Genomic DNA, 19,578 nt, shown 5'->3' on the forward strand with positions numbered 1-19,578 from the left:
TTTAGTTGAAATGTGTCAGGGAATTCATTGAATCCTTGGTTCTTTCTTGCCCCCTATATTCTCCCTGAAAAATCTCATCTTCTCCCATGGTTACAAATTATGAATTCCTTGAAGATGACTCAAATCTCCAGATCTAGCCCCAGTTTCTCCCTTGAACTCCAGTTCAAAACCCAGCCTAAATGACTGAATTGCCTATTCATTGAATGGGTGTATCTCACTCAAAGTGAGACTCTGATAAGACCTTAGCCTAAAAGGGCCTTTGCATCCTGGGCCATCTCTGGTCGTCCTGATGAATATCAGGCCATTGGATCCAAATGGCCCTGGAGGAAAAAGTGAGGCTGGTGACCTTGCACAGCCCTCTCTCACTTAAAGTCAAATGTCATCATCTCCCTGAAGTCGTGGTCCTCTTGAAGAACTAAAGACAAACACAACAAGAAGTACAAGTCAGGGGATTGTGTATTCAGCTAGGAGAGACAGACTGGAACTGGGCTTTAAATCCCTAAGAGAGGAGTGAACTTCCAAAGAGATTATTGAAGGATAGTAGCAGAGAACAAGGTCTGGGTGCCGGTTGGGAAGCACGGAGTGGGTTGATTCTTTGCCTGGCCCTTTGAGGGTTTGATGTTTAGTCCATTGTGTGTCAGAGGACTAATGAAGCAGAGGAGCATCCTGCTTTTGGGAGAGTGTCCCAAAATTTTGAGATTTCTTCAGGGGAATGCCAGGTTTCAGTTGGTTCCCTGCTGATGCTTGTGATGCTGCTGAGGGGACAAAGCTGGTGTAGGGAAAAGTGTGTGAAGCACCTTCAAGTCAACAGTTCTCAACCTGAGCTCTTTTGCATGCATTTCAGGGAATTTGAACATTCATTCAAAAATTTTCCTTCTTTTCACTAACTTGTAACTAAAATTTAGTATTTCTTTGAATTACAGTTGTAGGCAACAAATGTTATTCTAGTAGTTTCAGAAGCCTCTAAAGGTATCTGTGATATCATACAATAAGCATTTATTAAGCCTTCTGTATACCAGGCACTGGGCTAAGCCCTGGCATACAAATTGGAAAAAGATAATTCTTGCCCTCAAGGAATTCACAGTCCAATAGGAGAAGGCTACACACCAAAGGAAGCTGGAAAAGGGGGAGGCAGAAGACACCAGAGGGTCCCTGGCTCAGGGGAATCTTGTCCTTTGGAGCTGAAACCAGGCAGAGCTGCCCATGACGAGTGGAGTGACATGGGGGTTGGATTTCTGCTCTCTTTTTGTTATTTGACTCCATTTGGGGTTGTTTTTTTTTTTTTTTGCAAAGATACAGGGATAGTTTGCCACTTATTTCTCGAGCTCATTTTACAGATGAGGAAACTAAAGCAAACAGGGTTAAGTGACTTGCCCAGGGTCACACAGATAGTAAGTCTCTGATGAGATTAGAAGTAATTGGTTTATCCAGGGAGGGGCATGTCAGAATTGAAACCGGCCAAAGATGGGGAGTGGAATGACACATGCCAAAAATTAAAGGCCCCTGTTTTAAATCCTTGGGATAGAACATATTTTTGATTAGCAAGACTGGGTTTCTATGGGGGAGGGGGCAGGGGAAAGGGTGCAAAAATGGAAAAGGAAAAGAAAGAGCATCAGTGAAACTTAAAAATGTGGAGAATTTCAAAAAGGCACACACACCAGCAGAGCAGTTTTTGTTATTGTCTTGTCAAATGTAACATATACTTTGGGGGCAGCTAGGTGGTGCAGTGGATAGAGCACCAGTGCAGGAATCAGGAGGACCTGAATTCCAATCCCACCCCAGACACTTGACATTCACTAGCTGTGTGACCTTGGGCAAGTCATTTGCCCCAATTGCCTCATCCTGGGTCATCTCCAGTCATCCTGATGAATATCTGGTCCTTGGATTCAGATGTCTCTGGAGGAGAAGTGAGGCTGGTAACCTGCACAGCCCTCTTTCACTCAAAACAAAGCCAAGTGCAAGTCATGTCATTATTTCTCTGATGGCATATCTTCTTCGGCAACGAAGGACGAACACGCACAACATATACTTTAAAAAACAACAGAATTCCACATAACAGAAGTCCAGCTTTACACACAATCCTCTTTTGAATGTTGAAGTGTCTGTTTATAGATTTATTGATTTCTTGTTGTTCGGTCATTTTTCAGTCATGTCAGACTCTCCATGAACCCCCATTTGGGGTTTTCTTGGCAAAGATACTGGAGTGGTTTGCCATTTCCTTCTCCAGCTCATTTTACGGATGAGGAAACGGAGGCAAACAGGTTTAAACACTAAGGGCCAGCATTCCCCCACTCTGCCACCTAGCTGTCCCATGTTTCCTAAGAAGGTCTCCCTCTCAATGAGTGCGTAGTATGAGGTTGAGCTCAAAGTTTATGGGGAAAATGTTCTGTTCTTTAGTTACATAGCTATTCAATTAAAAGCCTCTGTTATTTAAAAATGTTTAAGTTCATAATAAAAAAAATTAAAGGAACAGTTCAACCTGTCTGAAAAGCGCCATTGTGATGAATTCTTTAGTTATCAGAACAAAGGACATTATGGTTTTTGTTCCCTCCTCTTCAGTGCTAATATCGCTTGACCCTTTGTTCATTCAGAATTCCTTAAGTAGGTAACCTTCATTTGCTTCACCTCCTGGTTGAGTCAGCTGGTCTAAATGCAGCCCTTTTGTTTATAATGAGGGGAGGTCCTGCTGGAGAGCCCTATCAGTTCTACTGTTTGCTATGTTGTGGTTAAGACCCTGTCAGCTTTTGTCTTTTTTTTTTTTTAATTAGGAGATTGTCACTTAACAATGTAATCTAAAAAAGGTACAGCCTTTGTGCTTATAAATTCTAAGGCTCTGTCCCTCCTGAGCTGAGGTAAAGAGATAGCTCTAAGTGTAAGACATTCTGCCTTACCCAATTTTTAAACCACAGTTCTGTTTACAAATATTCTTTAAGTGCCTACTATGTGCTAGACATTGATTGATTGTGGGTGAACCTAATTTACACACCCAACCACATGGATTGGCATTTTGTTCCAGTTTATGTCTGTGTCTAATAAATAAATAAGGAACTGTTCTTTGTGGCTTCTGCAGTTATCCTTAAAACTCTCTACTTGCCTTACATCCATGTCTCCATTTATCTGTGTGTGCCTCTCTATCTCCTTCCCCCCATTCTCCCAGTATCTCCTTTCTCCTCCTTACCCACTTCTGCCCTGCCCTCCTCTGCCCACCTTCCTTGCTTCTCCTTGCACCCATGTAATCTGTTGCAGAATGTTTTTTGAGGATCATGTAGCATTTGTTCAGAGGCAATGAGGTTCTATGCTAGTTTTTCTGTTGTGTTTATTTTGCTGGAATCTGACACAACTTTCCTGCTGGGGCAGAGTTTGGCTGTAGAAGGCTGTCTGCTCTTGACTCCTCTGTAGCTGCCAAACCCCATCTGCCCTGACTTTGGAATCCTACCACAAACCAGATATGCCATCCAATCGTCTAGGCATCAAGGGAAAGAGTATTACTTGGCATCCTCTTCCAGGCTGCCTTCCCTAAATCCTCTACTAATTCTCTGGCAGCCAAGTAGAAGTCTCTTAAGGACCCTTTAACTAGAGGATAATTCCACTTTATAGTCACACCTCTGACCCAGCCTCAGCCAGCTAGGGATGTGAAGGAGGGTATCCTCCAAAGGGTAGCCCCTCTACCCTCACTCTTGTAACTTTAGAACCCAGAGTAATGGTGGGCATTTTTTGTTTTAGTTATTTTTGTTCTGATTTTTCTCAGAATGAAATTTGCTAGTGTTGCCAGAGACCTGATTTGGGGGATGAAGAACAATGATCACTTTATTTTATTATATTCAAATGTGTTTTTTAAAACCAGGAAAAGACTTTTGAGATTAGTAGTAGTCTACTTAAAGTACCAAAGTTGAATTCCTTTAGCTGGAGATTTTTATTTCCTCCTGACTGTAAATAATGGTAAAAAATAATATCTTTTGATTCTCCATGTCCCCTTTTTGGATGGTATTAGCTATAGATACAGCTTGGGTGGAAGTTCAAGACTGTTAAACTTTGTCAGCCATGGTTTCTTTAGCTAATAGAGGGCATGATTAAGTAAGCAAGGTGACACAAAAAATTTCGTTTATGAATTCTCTCTCTAGCCCTTGAAGAAAATAACTTGATCTTCATTAAATTGATTAGCTGGTGGATGGGAGAAGGGAAAAACTGAATTGAATCTTAAGGGGTTGGTGACAGTGTAGGGGAAGGGGAAAGCAAATAAGTCACTAATACTAGTGATGTTATTTTTTAACCCGATGAAGTTAACTAGTGGTTACTAATCTCTAGAATGATACAGCTCAGGTTGAACATACGAACACTATAAAATACACTGTAGAAACATACAGGTATGAAAGTTTTAATAATCACTATGATGAGTTTAAGATAAAACCTGGTAGGTTTTTTCTTGGGGAAGGGGCGGGGGGGCATTGTAGAAACCAGGGGCTTTTTCCATCAGAGGAGAGTAATAGAAGAACTTCATAAATGTAAGTACCATTAAAAACTGAAAGATAAATAGAGCATGAGATCTACAATTTGGGCCGAGGTGGGAGGAATATTTAAGATGGAAAAATTTTGAAAAAATTCAAGAAACATCCTAAAAGTGTGCAAGGCACTATTCTAAGGGCACAAAGGTAAAAAAATAACCCGAAGCTCTCTACTCCTGATTCTAGAGTCCTCATTCATGTGGCCTTGGGAAATTTCACTTCTTTTGTCTCAATATTCTCACCTGCAAAGTAGAGATGTCTTTATTGCCTGTCTCAGAGTTGTTGTGGGGATCAAATGAGATAAGATAAAAGCACTTTTAAAGATGTGAAAGTGCTATATAAAAATTGAGTTCTGGTTCTCAGTTTTTTCATCTGTAAGATGAGGTTGACAGTCAAGAAATTTCAGGAAGGAAGGTGCTAATTCCTGGGAATATCAGGAAAGACTTCATGTAAGACATGGTACCTGTGCTGTAATTTGAAAGAAGCTAGGTATTCCAGAGGGCAGCTGGGTGGAACAGTGGATAAAGCACCAGACTTGGGCTGTGTGACCCTGGGCAAGTCACTTAACCCCTATTTGCCTCAGTTCCATATCAGTAAAATAGGGACACACTGAAAAAGGAAATGGCAAAGCACTTTAGCGTCTTTGCCAAGAAAATGCCATGGACAAAAGTCCATAGGGTCATATAAGAAAGAGTCAGGTACTGAATGAATAACAACAAAGAGGTATTCTAGAAACACAGTGAGAAAGACTAGTGAAAGACTACTTGTGTAGGATGTCCCACATACAAAGGTGGGAGAGAGAGTGCCGTTTTTTTATAGGGAACAGTTTGACTGTGATAAGGAAGAAGGGGGGAGAGGGAAAAGAGAATTATGAAATAAGACTAAAAGGGTAGGTAGGAACCATTGTGAAGAGTTTTAATTCCAGGCGGAGCATCTTTCTTGAATTTTATCCTAGGAGCAATAAGGATGGATTGAAGAGTTTTGGATGTGAGAAGGTAGTATGATCAGTTCTGTATTTTGGGAGTATCCACCTGGCAGTTCTGTGGATGATTGATGGGAAAGAGAAGAGACAGGGAGACCAATTAAGAAGTTATCAGATGTAGGCCAGGAAAGAGATGATGACATAATGCATGAATCAGGTAGTGACTGTTAAAGTTGAAGGGGAGAGATTCCAGAGATGTTGGTGGAATTAAGTGAAAGAATTAAGGGTGACTCTCCTTCGGTTTTAAACCTGAGTGACTGCTTGAAGGATTGTTATATCACCCACAGAAATGGAGACATGTGGAGGAGGAATGAAACTGTGAAAATTGTTTGGATTGTTTGAGTTTTGAGATAGGGATGAAGTCCATCCGACAGTCATCCATCTGGAGACTGAAGTTGAGGAGGGACATGAAGGTTTAAAAATAAAGATTTTGGAGTCAGTCAGCCTGGACTTGAACTCTAATGAGATTAAACTTTTAGAACGTACCTTAGGCTGGGTTTTATGCTAGGCCCTGGGGCTACGAGGACAAAAGGTAACGACTTGCACATAAGTAAATAGAAAGTGTGTAAAAGTCTATAGAGGTGCTTAGTGAAGGGAGAGGGGATGGGGCCCTTTGTGGTCAAGGGAGTTTGGAAAGTACTTAAACTGTGCTTTGGAAGCAATCTAGGGATTCTGAAAGAGGTGACAAAGGAGTGCATTTCAAATAGGGGGAAGGGGGAGGGGAGAGACAGTCTGGTCTAAAGCCTGGAAATGGAGAATTGTAAAGTCCTATCTAAAATATAGCAAGTTTGATCAGACTTTTGAATGCATTTTGGGAAGCAATGTGTAATAAATCTGGAAAGATAGCCTGGAGACTGATTGTGAAGGGCTTTGCATTCCAATGGACTTTGCATTTATTCTAAAGGCAATACAAAACCTTTGGAGAGACTGCAGAGATAGGAGGAAGAAGGTCTTGAATTTCAACATGTAGAAATATTGAAGGAGGGATTCGCTAGAAATTAACACTTTCGAGAAGGGACCAGGTCAATTGTAGCGGAGAAAAATAAGGGGGGATAGGGCAGGTCAGAGGGCAATATAATTAGTATTACACAACATGATTACTATGGAAGTCTTTTGCAAAACAACATATATTTAGTCTATTTAATTGCTTCCCTTCTCAGTGGGGCTGGGGAAGGAGGGGGGAGGGAAAGAAGTTGGAATTCAAAGTATTAGAAGCGAAGGTTGGGAATTTTTATTGCATATAATCGGGAAATAAGAATTACAGGGATAGGGGTATGGAAATTTATCTTGCCCTGCAAGAAAAGAGAGAAGATGGGGATAGGAGAGGGGTAGGGTGTGATAGAAGGGAGGGCACAATGAGGGAAGGAGTAATCAGAATGCAAGGTATTAGGAAGCAGAGGGAGGGGAGTGATGGGGAGAAAAATTGGAAGTTACAAAGTGAGGTAAAAGCAATTAGTATTAAAACAATAGACTGAATTAATTACTGAGAATAAATCAATGACATCTTTAGTTTGGGGAAAAGAATCTCAGTCTAAATTTCCTAGAGGGAGGTAACCTCGGGTAAAATTTGGCATTGATGGAAAAGTCAAGGTTTTAATGGTAAATTTGATTTTATGATTGCCATTTAATCAGGAACTAGAACAGGTGTAGAAAAGCATGTAAGCCACTTAAGACTTGCCTCAAAAGATGTTCCTTAGCCAAAGTGAAACTGTAATCATATTTGAAACCTGGTTATTGGAACTTGCCATTTTTAGATGCTATGGGACTATTAAGTGACTGTTCTTCTGAGTCTAACTCCAGATATGGACAGCAAGAAAGGCGGTCTGAGCCTCCAATCCATGAGGCCAGTAAGCCTGTGAGATGCTGGTATGAACTGAAAAAGGTGATCTCCTGGGAAGGGTGGGAGAGCAGCTGTTCAGCCTGGGCCGAGGCAGGATTCTCCTGACTCAGTTTCCCCACTGACACCTGGCAGACTTTAAGCCTGACTGAATGCAAGTGGACAATCTAATCCTGCCTGGAACTGACATGAAGTTGGGGAGATACTATATCCCTGCTACGTCCTTACTCTTGGTGGCAATTTCCTATAGTCAAAAGGTTTGCAAGCTTAATACTAGATCTATTCAATTATAGATTATGGGTAGGGGAACATCCAAGGTTGTCTAAAATTAAGCTATTAGGCATAGGACTTTAGACCAACAACAATAAGTTAGGGTCCTTTAATTCTTAGTAATACTGTGGAGACAATCAGTTCAAGAGCTTGTGAAGTTAGCAAAATAAATATTATCTGTGTCTCAGTTGGTTAATATTTAAAAAAATTTTTTTTTGTGGTCTGTATTGTAAATGCTTTAAAAAGATGTATCACCTGACCAAGAGTTTGAATTACTTTATCTGTTATAAACTGTGTTAAAAATAAATAAAAAAAGAGAAAGAAATATTGAAGGAGTAAGAGTTCAATATTTGTCAATTGAGGGAGAAAAAGTATTGGGAGTCTTTTCTAAATATGGGAGCTCATGAGCAATGCATGGAGATAAAAGAGGGAAGGATGAAATATTGTATTCTGTCATCAGTAGGGCTTTAGTGAGTGTTTTTAAACAGGGGATTTAGCTACTGAACCTTTGCACTATAGTGTTTAAATTATGCTTCTGGTTGGAGAATATCTGTGCCTCTTGTGACCACCGGCAATTCACCTAAGCTTTCGGAATCTCACTTTCTTCTTTTGTAAAATGTGGATAATACCTCTTTTCTCTACCTCACAGAGTTGTGAGGATCAAAAGAGGTAATGAAATTTCTAAATCTTAAAAGCCTTATAAATGTCAGCAATTTTTTGTTAATGAACTATAAAGAGAAGGGGTGGCTCACTGGATAGAGCATTGGATCTGAAGTCAAGAAGAAGACGAGTTCTGATCCATCCTCACAAAATTTCCTGGTACGATGACCCCAGGCAAGTCACGTAACCTCTCCCAGCTTTTGTTTCCTCTTCTCTGAAATGCAGACAAGGAAAGACTTCCTGTAGAAGGTGAGGTTTGAGCTAAGTCTCCCAAGAAGCCAGGAAGCTGAGATGTGGATGTGAGAAGGGAGAGCACTGTAGGCATGGGGGACAGCCAGTATGAATGGAGATGGGAGATGGGATGCTGTATTTGAGAAACACCAAATAGGACAGTGTGGGGGGCTCATGGGAATGGAGCAGGTTGTGTAGAGCTTTAAGTGCCAAAGACAGCATGCTTTATCCTTAATTTAATTCTAATGCCTTCCCCTGTTGGAAATCTTTTTTGCCTTTTCCTTTTTCTCCCACAATCTAGTTGTCATAAGTATTTCCTACTTATTCTGTATTTAGCTTATTTATATAGAGTTATCCTTTCCACATTAAGGGAGTTAGTGGTACCCCATGATCTAGAAGAATCCATGTGAAATGTTTTGGCCCTCTCTTTGTACCAAAGAAGAAGTCTGAAATTTTTCTTTTTTCAATTATGGGATGTTTACAGTACCTTATTGTAAAATTTGGGTTGATATTATATAGAACTATTATACATATATTTTATGCACTTCTGAGTTCCTAAACTTTTTCCGTGTATTGTTCAGGTATTGTCTCTGGCTTCCACAAAACTCCTCCGAAATTCCCATTTAATTCTTATGCTGACCCTTGATATAATTGAAAGCATGATGGGGAAAGTAGAGATGTGGAAGGGAAAACTGTATGTCTGTTTGCTTGTTGTCTCCTTCGTTAAATTGTGAACTCCACGGAGGCAGGGGCTGCCTTTTGCTTCTCTCTATATCCCTAGAGTTTAGTACAGTTCGTGACATATAACTATTTTAACAAATATTTGTTGACTGATCCTAAAAATAATAGGGAGCTACAAGGGTTTTTTGAGTAGGTGGAGAGGAGAGAACATTCCAGGCACAGGAACAGCTTAAGCAAAAGCAGAGAGGGCAAGAAGTATATAATATGTTGGAGTGGGGTGGGGATAGTTCAGACCAGTTTGGCTAGAGCCAGAGTGGATAGGTCGGAGCAAAATGAGTTAAGACTAGGAAGGTTGAGTGGGACAAGATGATAGAGAGCATTGAAAGTCAAGCAGAGAAGTTTGACTTTACTTCACCAGCATCTGAAGTTTTTTGTTGTTGTTTTTTTTTAATGAAGGCATAACATGAAAAAAGTGCATAATAGAAAAAATTCTGCCAGTGGTATAAAAGATTTGGGGGAGGCCACTATAGTGGAGGCAGCAACATGTTAGGATGTTATTATAATAGTTTAGGCAGGTGATAATGAGGGCCTAAACCAGGGTGGTGCCAGTGGGAACTGAGCAGGTATGGTGAAGATGGAGAGGTGGTATCCACAGAACTTGGTGACTGGTTGTGGGAGGAGGGAGAAGAGGAAAACATTATTCTAAGGTTCTGAGCCTTTGGTCCTTGGTAAAATAAGAGTACCACAACAGTAATAAAGAAAAGGGGAGGCTCGGATTATGAGCTCAGTTTTGAGTCTGAGGTGTGGATGGTATGACCGGAGGGAGAAATTTAGGAGATGTCTGGAAATTTGAGACTAATACTCAGGTCTAGAGGTGGGAATCATCAGCCTGGAACTGATAAACTGGGAGGTAGATGAAAAGGCCAAGTGCTAGAGGGATTGGCTGGGTGTGGGGAGGGGCATGGTTGCTGGATTTACCAATTCCAATCCCAGAACACCTTGTTTAGTTAGTCTGGAATGATTTTAGATGATAGGATTACAGATTTAGAGCAGCAAGGAGACCTAAACATAGGATTATATATAGATTTAGAACTAGATGGTGTCTTAGAAATCACTGAATCCAATTTTCTCCTTCTTTTATAGATGAGCTAACAAGGTCCCACAGCTCAGTGTCCAAGCTGAAATTTGCACCCACTACACACTCAGCACCATCTGCATATTCAGCATTCTCTTTACACTCCAATCCTGCCTGTGGCCCAACACTTTCCTTTTACAGTTGATGCTTAAGATGTGATACTTTTCTTCCTTTTAAATTAAATTTTATTTGTTTTTTTTCTGAAATGTCACACCAAAAAAAGTCCAAATGCAAACCAGAACAGAAAAAATGGTTATATATGAAATCACAAATGTTCAATGAGTTTAATTTTTAAAAAGATATATATAGACAGTATATATATTAAGTTCATGCTTTTAAAGCTGTCCTATTTGTCTCTTTCCCTTCTGTTTTCTGCATTAAAAAAGTATTTCAACAACCCATTTTTTAAAGGAAAGAAAGGCAGATTAAATCATGAAAATACCTCTGCAATGGCACTCTACTGGGTTCTAGTTTAGACCCTGCCATTCATAGTATGTGACACATTGGACCCAATTCTTGATTTATCAAATGGAGAATTTGGACTAGGTGATCTCAAGTATGCCTTCAAGTTCTGCCACAGGATGATTCTATTAAAAGAATTTTCTAGTTGCTAGAGCCACAGAGGCCTGGAATAGGAGTTGTTGAGATTCCCCACAGGGCAGATTCATATGACGGTAAGTTTAAATAGAATCCCTGCCATTTTTAGAGAAACAAGTTAGGACTTGGAGAAGGAAGCATTCAAAAATATATCCTTTATAATGTTCGAGATGAAAATATGGAATCATTTTCTTATTGAGGGAAAAGATTTCTTTCTAGGTTAATGAGGTGACTGCTAAAGTAGAGTTGGGTTCACAAATAACTTTGGGAGTGTACAGAGGTGGAAGGGAGGAAGTAGAATATTTGCTGTGCCTTGCATTCAAAAGAGCAGCATTATTTTGGGTGGCAGTGAGGAAAGAATAGTCTCTTAAACTAAAATGGTTTGATTGGGGGCAGCAGTGGAAGGAGGAGGATGGGAAGAACAGATAGAAGGGGCAGGATCAGGGAGAATGTAGAAAGGGGGCAAGTACAAGTTCTGCCCTGTTGGGTGAGTGCCTGCCCTCTGCCCTCCTTACCAATTATCCCACAAACACTGGAGAACGAACCAGGGGCCAGAAAAGCTTGCTCCACCTGTTAGATTGGTTGAGGTGTCACATCCTGTGTTTTCTCTGGAGGAATTACACTGAGATGAGGCTTCCTCTTAGCCTTTATTCTTTATCCCAATTTGCTGTAGAGTGAGAAATAGCCGTGTCTGCTGCTCTATAATTCCTTGGGTTTTTTTCCTTCTTGTTCTATGACATTTTTGGCATTTATGGAAAACTGTACTGTGGTTCTCCCCGTCATTTTTACAAAAGAATGTCTTTACCCACCTCCATGCTCATACCACTCGATGTTGGATGTTGTTCAAGTGAGTGAACTTTTATTAAGTGTTTACCCTGTGCAAGGCACTGGCAATACTACATTTAAAAACAAAACAACTAAATAGTTCTAGCCCTCAAGGAGTTTATATTCTACTGGATTTTCAGATTCTCACTTTTTTACAGAGCTGTGATTTTATTGGTGTAGACATCAAATGAGATAACATATGCAAAGCATTCTGTAAACTTCTAGTCATTATTATTTTCCTTAATTAATATTAATAGTAATTAGAGGCAGCTAGATGACTCAGTGGATAGAGCCATAGACTTGGAATCAGGATGTTGTTCAGTCCCTTTTTGGTCATCTCTGATTTTTTGCAATTCCATTTTGGGGTTTTGTGAGCAAAGATAATTGAAATGATTTTTCATTTCCTAAACTAGTTCACTTTACAGATGAGGAAACTGAGTCAAACAGAGTGAAGTGACTTGCCCAGAGTCACACAGCTATGTCTTATGAGTCTTCAAACCCAGTTTCCAAACCCAGTGCTCTGTTCACTTTGCCACCTAACTGTGTGATTTGCCTCAGATGCTTCCTAGCTGTATGAGTCTCTGCAAGTTACTTAATTTCTGTTTACCTTAACCTACTAGAGAAGGACATGGTAAACCATTCCAGTATCTTTGCCAAGAAAACTCCATAAACAGTATGATCCACATGGTCACAAAGAGTTGGACATGAATAAGCAACATCTTTCTGGTGTGGAAATTTCTTCCACTGACACAAAACTGCAATTCCTTAACTTTATCATCTAATAAGTTATCTGGAAGCTCTGAGCAGTGACTTGCCCAGGATCACACAGCTAGTCTGTGTCAGAAGCCAGATTTGAATCCACTTTTTCCCAATTCCAAAACCTGCCCTCCATCTACTGTGCCATACTATATCTCAGGACTGACTGTTTCTTAATAATTTCCTGGTGCAAATTAATAGTGGAAAACAACAATTTCTCTTGCTGTGCAACAGGAGATAATGTCCTTCACATAAATACCCAGCATGCTTTTTCTCTCCCTCTTCAGGGGATCACTCTAACAGTATCTTTGACATCTTGGTGTGCAATTTTTAAAGGAAGTGAGATTTTTAATTACTGCAAACTTTACCATTCACTAAAACAAGACAAGATAAAACAACAAACCAATCATTTAAATTTTGGAAAAAATCATCACCACATCATATGGAACATTTGGTGCATAGTTTTCAGAAATATCTTGTTAGCAGGAATCAGAAAAAAGCTAGACTGACCAGCAACTGCTACTTATTGCTTTTCCAGCTTGATCAGCTCCTTGGGCAGTCGGATTGAAGCTTCTGTTTGTGACCCCGAAACATTTGATTCTAGAAAGGCCAGGGATTGCTCTTAAATAATTCCCAAACTTGAACCTGCTGATGCAGCTCCCTTTTTCCTTGATTTCTTTTAGGGGCATTTCCTAAACACAGGGCAATTAACTGCAACATCAGCTGTGTTGAAAACTTTACCTATTAGTGCTGGAGTTTGGCAAAGGCTTGTTGCCCCATTCACGTGGGACAGCTCCCTTTAGGTTAGCAGGTAGGGGAAGCATTGTGGAGAGTCTAGGGCTAAAAACGTCAGATTTTGAACCTTTAGACAATCTGTACCACAGACTGTAGGGCCTATCTGCATATGAACCCTAGCCCTCGTTATGAATGCATTGTCTTTGTCTTCACATAATGGGAATCAGTTTCCTCATTTGTAAAAGGAGGGGAATGGCTGACCTTCCAGGAGTCTATTTTATATGTATATGAGTGTGTTTCACAATGCATTATTATATAGATGCAAGTTTTTACTATTTTTATGGTAGTTATGCAATCAACTGAATTCCTTCTCTTATGCCTTATCTTTTTATATCACTTTCATTTCTGAATGTATCCTTCCCACCAGCCCTTACCACCCAGTGTGCCCCTATTAAAAAAAAAAAATTAAAAATTTAAAACTCTAGCAAAAACAAACCAATACACAATCTGACAGTATATGCAACGCCTGGCACCCCAGATCCCCTACCTCTGCAAAGAAAAGAGACCCTGGCTTCTGAAAAGCTATACTAGCCAAACTGGAGAGCCTTCCTGGACAGGTCCTGTGACTGTGTGTATGATCTGAGGCTCAGTCAATCCATCAACAAGCATTTATTTAACACGTTAACTGTGTGTGAGGAGTGATGTTTGGAGTTCATTACCATATTGGTGGCAGAAAAGGTGGTCTCTGGATCATCACCTACATCCTAGAGGTGTTGTGATCCCTATTGATAGAGTATACTCATGGAAGTCCTATAATAACAATCATAATATAGCTAGCATTTATATAGCATTTTCAGGTTTGCAAAATACTCTGCAAATATTATCTCATTTGATCCTTACAACCCTGGGAAGGAAGTGGCATTATTACCTCCCTTTTACAGGTGAGGAAACTGAGGCTGGGAAAGGTTAAATAACTTGCCTAGGATTACCAGCTAGGAAGTTGCCTGAGGCTGAATTCCAAGCTCAGATATTCCTAACTTCCAAGTCTAGAGCTGTGCTACCTAGCTTCCATATCCTTGAAGTATGGCACTGACTAGGGCACTACTTGATGCTGTAAGAATTGGATGCCATCCAAGGGAATCCAGGGTCTGTGTCAGTGAACATCAGCCCAAATAAAAGGATGTTCTGGGATCAGTGGATGACAGGTATTAACCCCTCTGACTTCCAGTGGTACCTGCTAGGTCGACCTAATTAGGAAGGGAAAGACTAACATCTTGTATAGCAAATGACTACTATGCCAATAAATAAGGTGTCATTAAACTTGCTTTTAACTGAATGTTGGTAATGTACTATCTCTCTTGCATAGATAACTGTGTTCTAAGGACATAAATTTTCTCCATGCTTTTCTGTACCTCCGAAAAACAGAGGTTAATGGCAAACACAGACCAGATGGCAGCTGGGTGGCACTATAAATAGTGCGCTTGGGTGGCACTGTAGATAGTGTGCTATGCCTGGACTCAAGAAGACCCGAGTTTGAATGTGACCTCAGATACCTACTAGCTGTGGGACCTTGGTCAAGACACCTAACCTCTGTCTGCCCCAATTTCCCCAACCACACAATGGGTATTATAACATCACCCACCTTGCAGAGTTATGAAGATCAGTTGGGATGATATTTGTAAAGAAGTTAATAATTTGTAAACAGGTCCACAGTAGGTGTCACATAATTACTTATTCCATTTCCTTTACATGAAGTCCACTCACTTGCTGCCTACTTACAGTTACTCTTTTTCTTTGTAGTTTGGGGCCGAGTTTCGAAGATTTTCTTTGGACCGTTATAAACCTGGGAAGTTTGAAGATTTTTACAAGCTCATCCTTCACATCCATCACATCTCAAACATGGATGTGATGATTGGTTATGCTGACGTGCACGGTGACCTGCTGCCCATCAATAATGATGACAACTTCTTTAAGGCTGTCTCGAGTGCAAATCCACTGCTCAGAGTCTTCATTCAAAGACAAGGTAACACAAAGTCTTCACACATTATGGGCTTCTATTTTCCCCACTTTCCCAAGATTTCATGTTGCCTTTTCTGTTCTGTTGTAGTTTGTGAAAACTAGGAAATGTAGAAATTAGAATCATGTGGTATAACATTTAATTAGTTTGATAGAGGACTTGAAAAGGCTTCTGTTTCAAGTAGGATTGTAATTTCTGAGTTTTGGAGAAGAGTTCTGAGTTCCTGGGGAAAGAAATATAATAACGATATTTTTTAGTATTTAATTGGAAGCAAATGAATTCAGTAAAGAAAAGGCACCAGTCAGCACCTTAAAAATGTAACTGAAGAACAGTAGCATATATTTTCCATCAATTTTTTGGAGTTGGGAAAAAAATGTTAGCTCTAAATTACAACTTTGGTTAATTTTGATCTGGAGCTCAGCATGGTTATAAGTAACAGCATAATGCCGTTATACTTAAAATAATTATTAATGGAGGTTAGTGGCTAAAAAGAGGGTGGAGCTAAAAAGAGATTGATATTCCTGCATGCCCTACAATTGCCTCATCCTAGTCTTTTGCAAGTCACTTCTTGGTAGCATACTTGGACTTTTCCTTTTCGCGAAGTGGAAATGGTCTCTTTCTACCAAAATAATATTCCTGCCGAAGAAATGCCCTCTGGGGAAAAACTTGATCTTAACCTTGTGTTTGGCATCTTAGCAAGTAAGAAGCAAGTATGATAATGTCTCATTAACATAACATCTTTGAGAAATGTTCTTCCTAATTCAAATTTCCAAATAAATGAAGCTTATTCCTTAAAAAATAAAAAAAATCTCTAAAAATAATTTTGGATGGAACTCTGTCTAAAGTAGGTTATAAACTTCCCTGCCTTTAAACAGAGCATAGGGGGTTGGTCGGGGATCAGGAATGGACATCCTGATTCCAATATCAGGGAAAACATTGGTGTAGGGAGCTTCCATAAAGTAACTTATTCCCTGTACCAATGTAGGTCAGTACCTTCTCTGCTACTTAAAGGCTTAGAAGGTTGACTGCGATGGGAATGTCAAATACACAGCCAGAACCAGATTAAAATGAAGTTCTTATCTGATGTTAATGTGTTGATATGTTAATACAAAAAGGAATATATATAAACTTGTGTGGTTTTCTAAGTCAACATGCAGCCTGCAGGGATCCATGTATGTAGGTTAGTTGCCCCTGTTTTCTATTTTGAGTTTGTGTTCAGTCATATCTGACTCTTCATGACCCCATTTGAGGTTTTCTTAGAAAACTGGAGCGCCTAACCATTTCCTTCGCTCTGGCTCATTTTTCAGATGAGGAAACTGAGTCAAACAGGATGAAGTGACTTGCCTAGGGTCACTTAGTAAGTATCTGAGGCCAGGTTTGAATGCAGTAAGATGAGTCTTCCTGACTCTAGGCCAGATGCTCTATCCACTGTACACCTAGCTGCCCATTTTGAGTTTAATACCATAGGGCTAGAGCACCAAGAAATTACAAGAATTAGTAAGAGTCCTGTAGTCTGCATTCATCAGAAATATGGCTTGAACCCAAGTCTCCCTGGCTTCAGGGATAGTTCTTTATCCTTGAAGATACAGGTAGTTTTCAAATCTTTTGGTCCCAGGCCCCTTTTATACCCTTAAATTATCAATTCCTGTCCCCCTAAGAGCTTTTATTTCTCTTAGATCTATCCCAATGTGCTGTATTAGACATTATAATGTCTTAGTATTATTATGAAAATAGTTTTGACTTCATGGACCCCTGGGGGTCCTCAGATCACACTTTGAGAACTGCTGCACTGTGTTAAGCTGCTAAAATGTAGCCTTTTCATCATGACTTGGATCTCTATTATGAACATCATTGGACTGTCTCATAAGACAGTGACATCCACTGGAGCTGTTGAGATGTGGTCCGTTTGTTCCTTCACCAAATGGCCTAAGATGGCCTAAAATAGCCTTTTCAATTCTTTTGTCTGATGTTATAGACTTTAGTTTCCTTCGTTTTGGGGCTGTCAGCAGTAGATTGTTCTGCTTCTAGCAGCAATTTGATCATCTTTTAATTTACTATTCTTTCTGTGGGTAGAAAATCCTCACTTTGTTAAGAACTGAGCCTAAAGTAATAGCAAGTGGGTTTTCAATGAGGGCCTTTTTTGCGTCTTGCGTGGCTGGGCTGTGTTCCAGAAACAGCTAAGTGGCCAGAATGTGACCTACTGAGTGAAATGTTTTTTGTTTATGATGCTCCGTCCCCCTCTGAGGACGACCAAGCCTGTCTATCTCATGTAGAGTGTGAAGTTTGCTGTTCATGAGGCATATGTTGGAATGAGGGACTGTGTTGGATGTCAAGCAAATCCTATGAATAATGCAAGCAGTTTCTATTCCAGACTCTAGACTTGAACCTGTGTAGTTGCAGAGAGTTGCATGGAGGTATCAGCTTGATATCAGGGAAAACTTCCTAAAAATATTTTTAGTTGTTTCAGTTATGTCTCCATTTGGGGTTTTCTTGATTTTCTTGGCAATGATGCTGAAGTTTGCCCTTTACTTCTCTGGCTCATTTTACAGATGAAGAGCTAAGGCAAACGGGATTAAGTGACTTGCCCAGGCTCACAGAGTTAGTAAGTGTCTGAGGCCAGGTTTGAACTCATGAAGAGGAGTCTTTCTGACTCCAGGCCTGGCTCTCTGTCTACCACACCACCTAGCTGCCCCTTCTCTAAAAATTAAAATTATTCATGAGTGGAAGTGGTGGCTTCTTCCTCATGGGAGGTCTTCCAGCAGAAGATTGGCTATTGTTTGTATTACAATTAGGATTACTTTCCAGGTAAGGGATTGGATGGTCACGGAGGTCCTCTCTGCTATTAAAATTCTGTGATTCTGTGAATGAAGGGAGGTCTGGCTTTGTTATATGTTATTTGTGTGACTGGTTGCAAAACCCAGGAGGAAGGCTCAGTTTCCTCATCTGTAAAATGGGGCAACAGTAATTTTACTACTTTTCCTCATAGGATTGTTGTGAGGAAAGGTTTTGATGTTTTCCTATGATTTCTGGTGGAGAAATGAGAAGTCATATTCTTGCCTCAGTGATGACTAATTCATGTAAGATAGATTCCCTGATAGCACAGATCTGTTCCTCATGATAAGTTTAAATATTCTAACCAGTAAAGAATTACAGACTCTCCAAGCTGGGAACTGAAGCTCAGACACAGTGAAACTGGCAAGGTGGTGCAATGGAAATGGACGTGCTTGATTTGGATTCAGAGGTCCTGGGTTCAAATCCCACTCTTCCAAGTTACTACCTGTGAAACTGTGGGTAACAAGCCTAATTTCTCCGGGCCTCACTCTATGCATGACTTTCTTCACCTGTAAAGTGAGGCCTTGGACAAGATGCTGTCCAGGATTCTAAATTCCAAACCTTTGATCTTAACTGACTTGTTCCAAGTCTCATGACAGAACTGGAATTTGAATTCAGGTCTTCTGTTTCCTACTCACACTCGCAGCTTTATTTCTTTCTTGTTTCCCTGGACAACAGCAGGGAGCACAGATAAACAGGAATCTGCACAGGATCCTCAGTTCCCTTTTTAACTATTGTAACCTTGTCTGCTGCCACCAGCAGATTTGGTATGTCCTCTCCTCTTCCTGCCCCACCCTGTCATGCAGGTGTTAATGAGCCGTAAAATATTCCAAAGCTGGAATTAGCAGGAGCACGGGATAACAGAAAGCTGGCTTCATGTCAGTTTCCCAAGATCACCCCAGTGAGTAACGGTTGCAGGTGGGAATTTTAACTTCATGAAAATAATGATTCTAATAGCTGGCATTTCTATGTAGTGCTTTAAGATTTGCATAGCACTTTACATATGTTAACTTATGTGAACATCAAATGAGTTGAGAAGTTGATGCTCTTACTGTCTCCATTTGACAGATGAGGAAACTGAGGCTGAGAGAGGTTAAATGACGTGGCCCATGGCCACAGAACTAGCGAGCCTCTGAGACACCAGATTTGAACTTTAGGTCTTCCTGATTCCAAGTCTCTGGACTAACTAACTGTCTCATGATCAGTAGCAGCTGAAGGATGAGTGAGGATGAGAGGACTGGGTTACAAGGTATAGGATTCCAAACTTTAGCTCTGCTAAAGACATACCAAAGACATGGAAAACAGGATACTAAGGATTTTTTTGTCTGGATGTTCCTGGAACTGTTTAATGTATGGAAAATGGCAAGTTTTAGACATACCAGTGTTTCTCATCTCTATGATTTTTAGTAAGTTACGGAGCATCTGGATTTCTCTTGCCCCATCTCCAAATGACACATCTTAATGTCATATTTGAGCTATCACTATATTTTTCTTCTTCTTTAATATTTTATTTTTTCC

At 40.2% G+C, this 19,578-nt stretch overlaps 1 protein-coding gene across 1 annotated transcript in view; it reads left to right on the forward strand.

Annotated features, from left to right (window-relative positions):
* PARD6G (par-6 family cell polarity regulator gamma) overlaps positions 1–19,578 on the forward strand; it is a 157,372-nt gene that overhangs the window by 34,023 nt on the left and 103,771 nt on the right. Inside the window, exon 2 of the mRNA XM_072604005.1 lies at positions 15,012–15,234. Coding sequence (XP_072460106.1) covers positions 15,012–15,234 — 223 coding nt within the window. The remainder of the gene's footprint in view (positions 1–15,011; positions 15,235–19,578) is intronic.

This window comes from Notamacropus eugenii, chromosome 4 (genome assembly GCF_028372415.1).
Source record: "Notamacropus eugenii isolate mMacEug1 chromosome 4, mMacEug1.pri_v2, whole genome shotgun sequence".
NCBI classification, from domain to species: Eukaryota; Metazoa; Chordata; class Mammalia; order Diprotodontia; family Macropodidae; genus Notamacropus; species Notamacropus eugenii.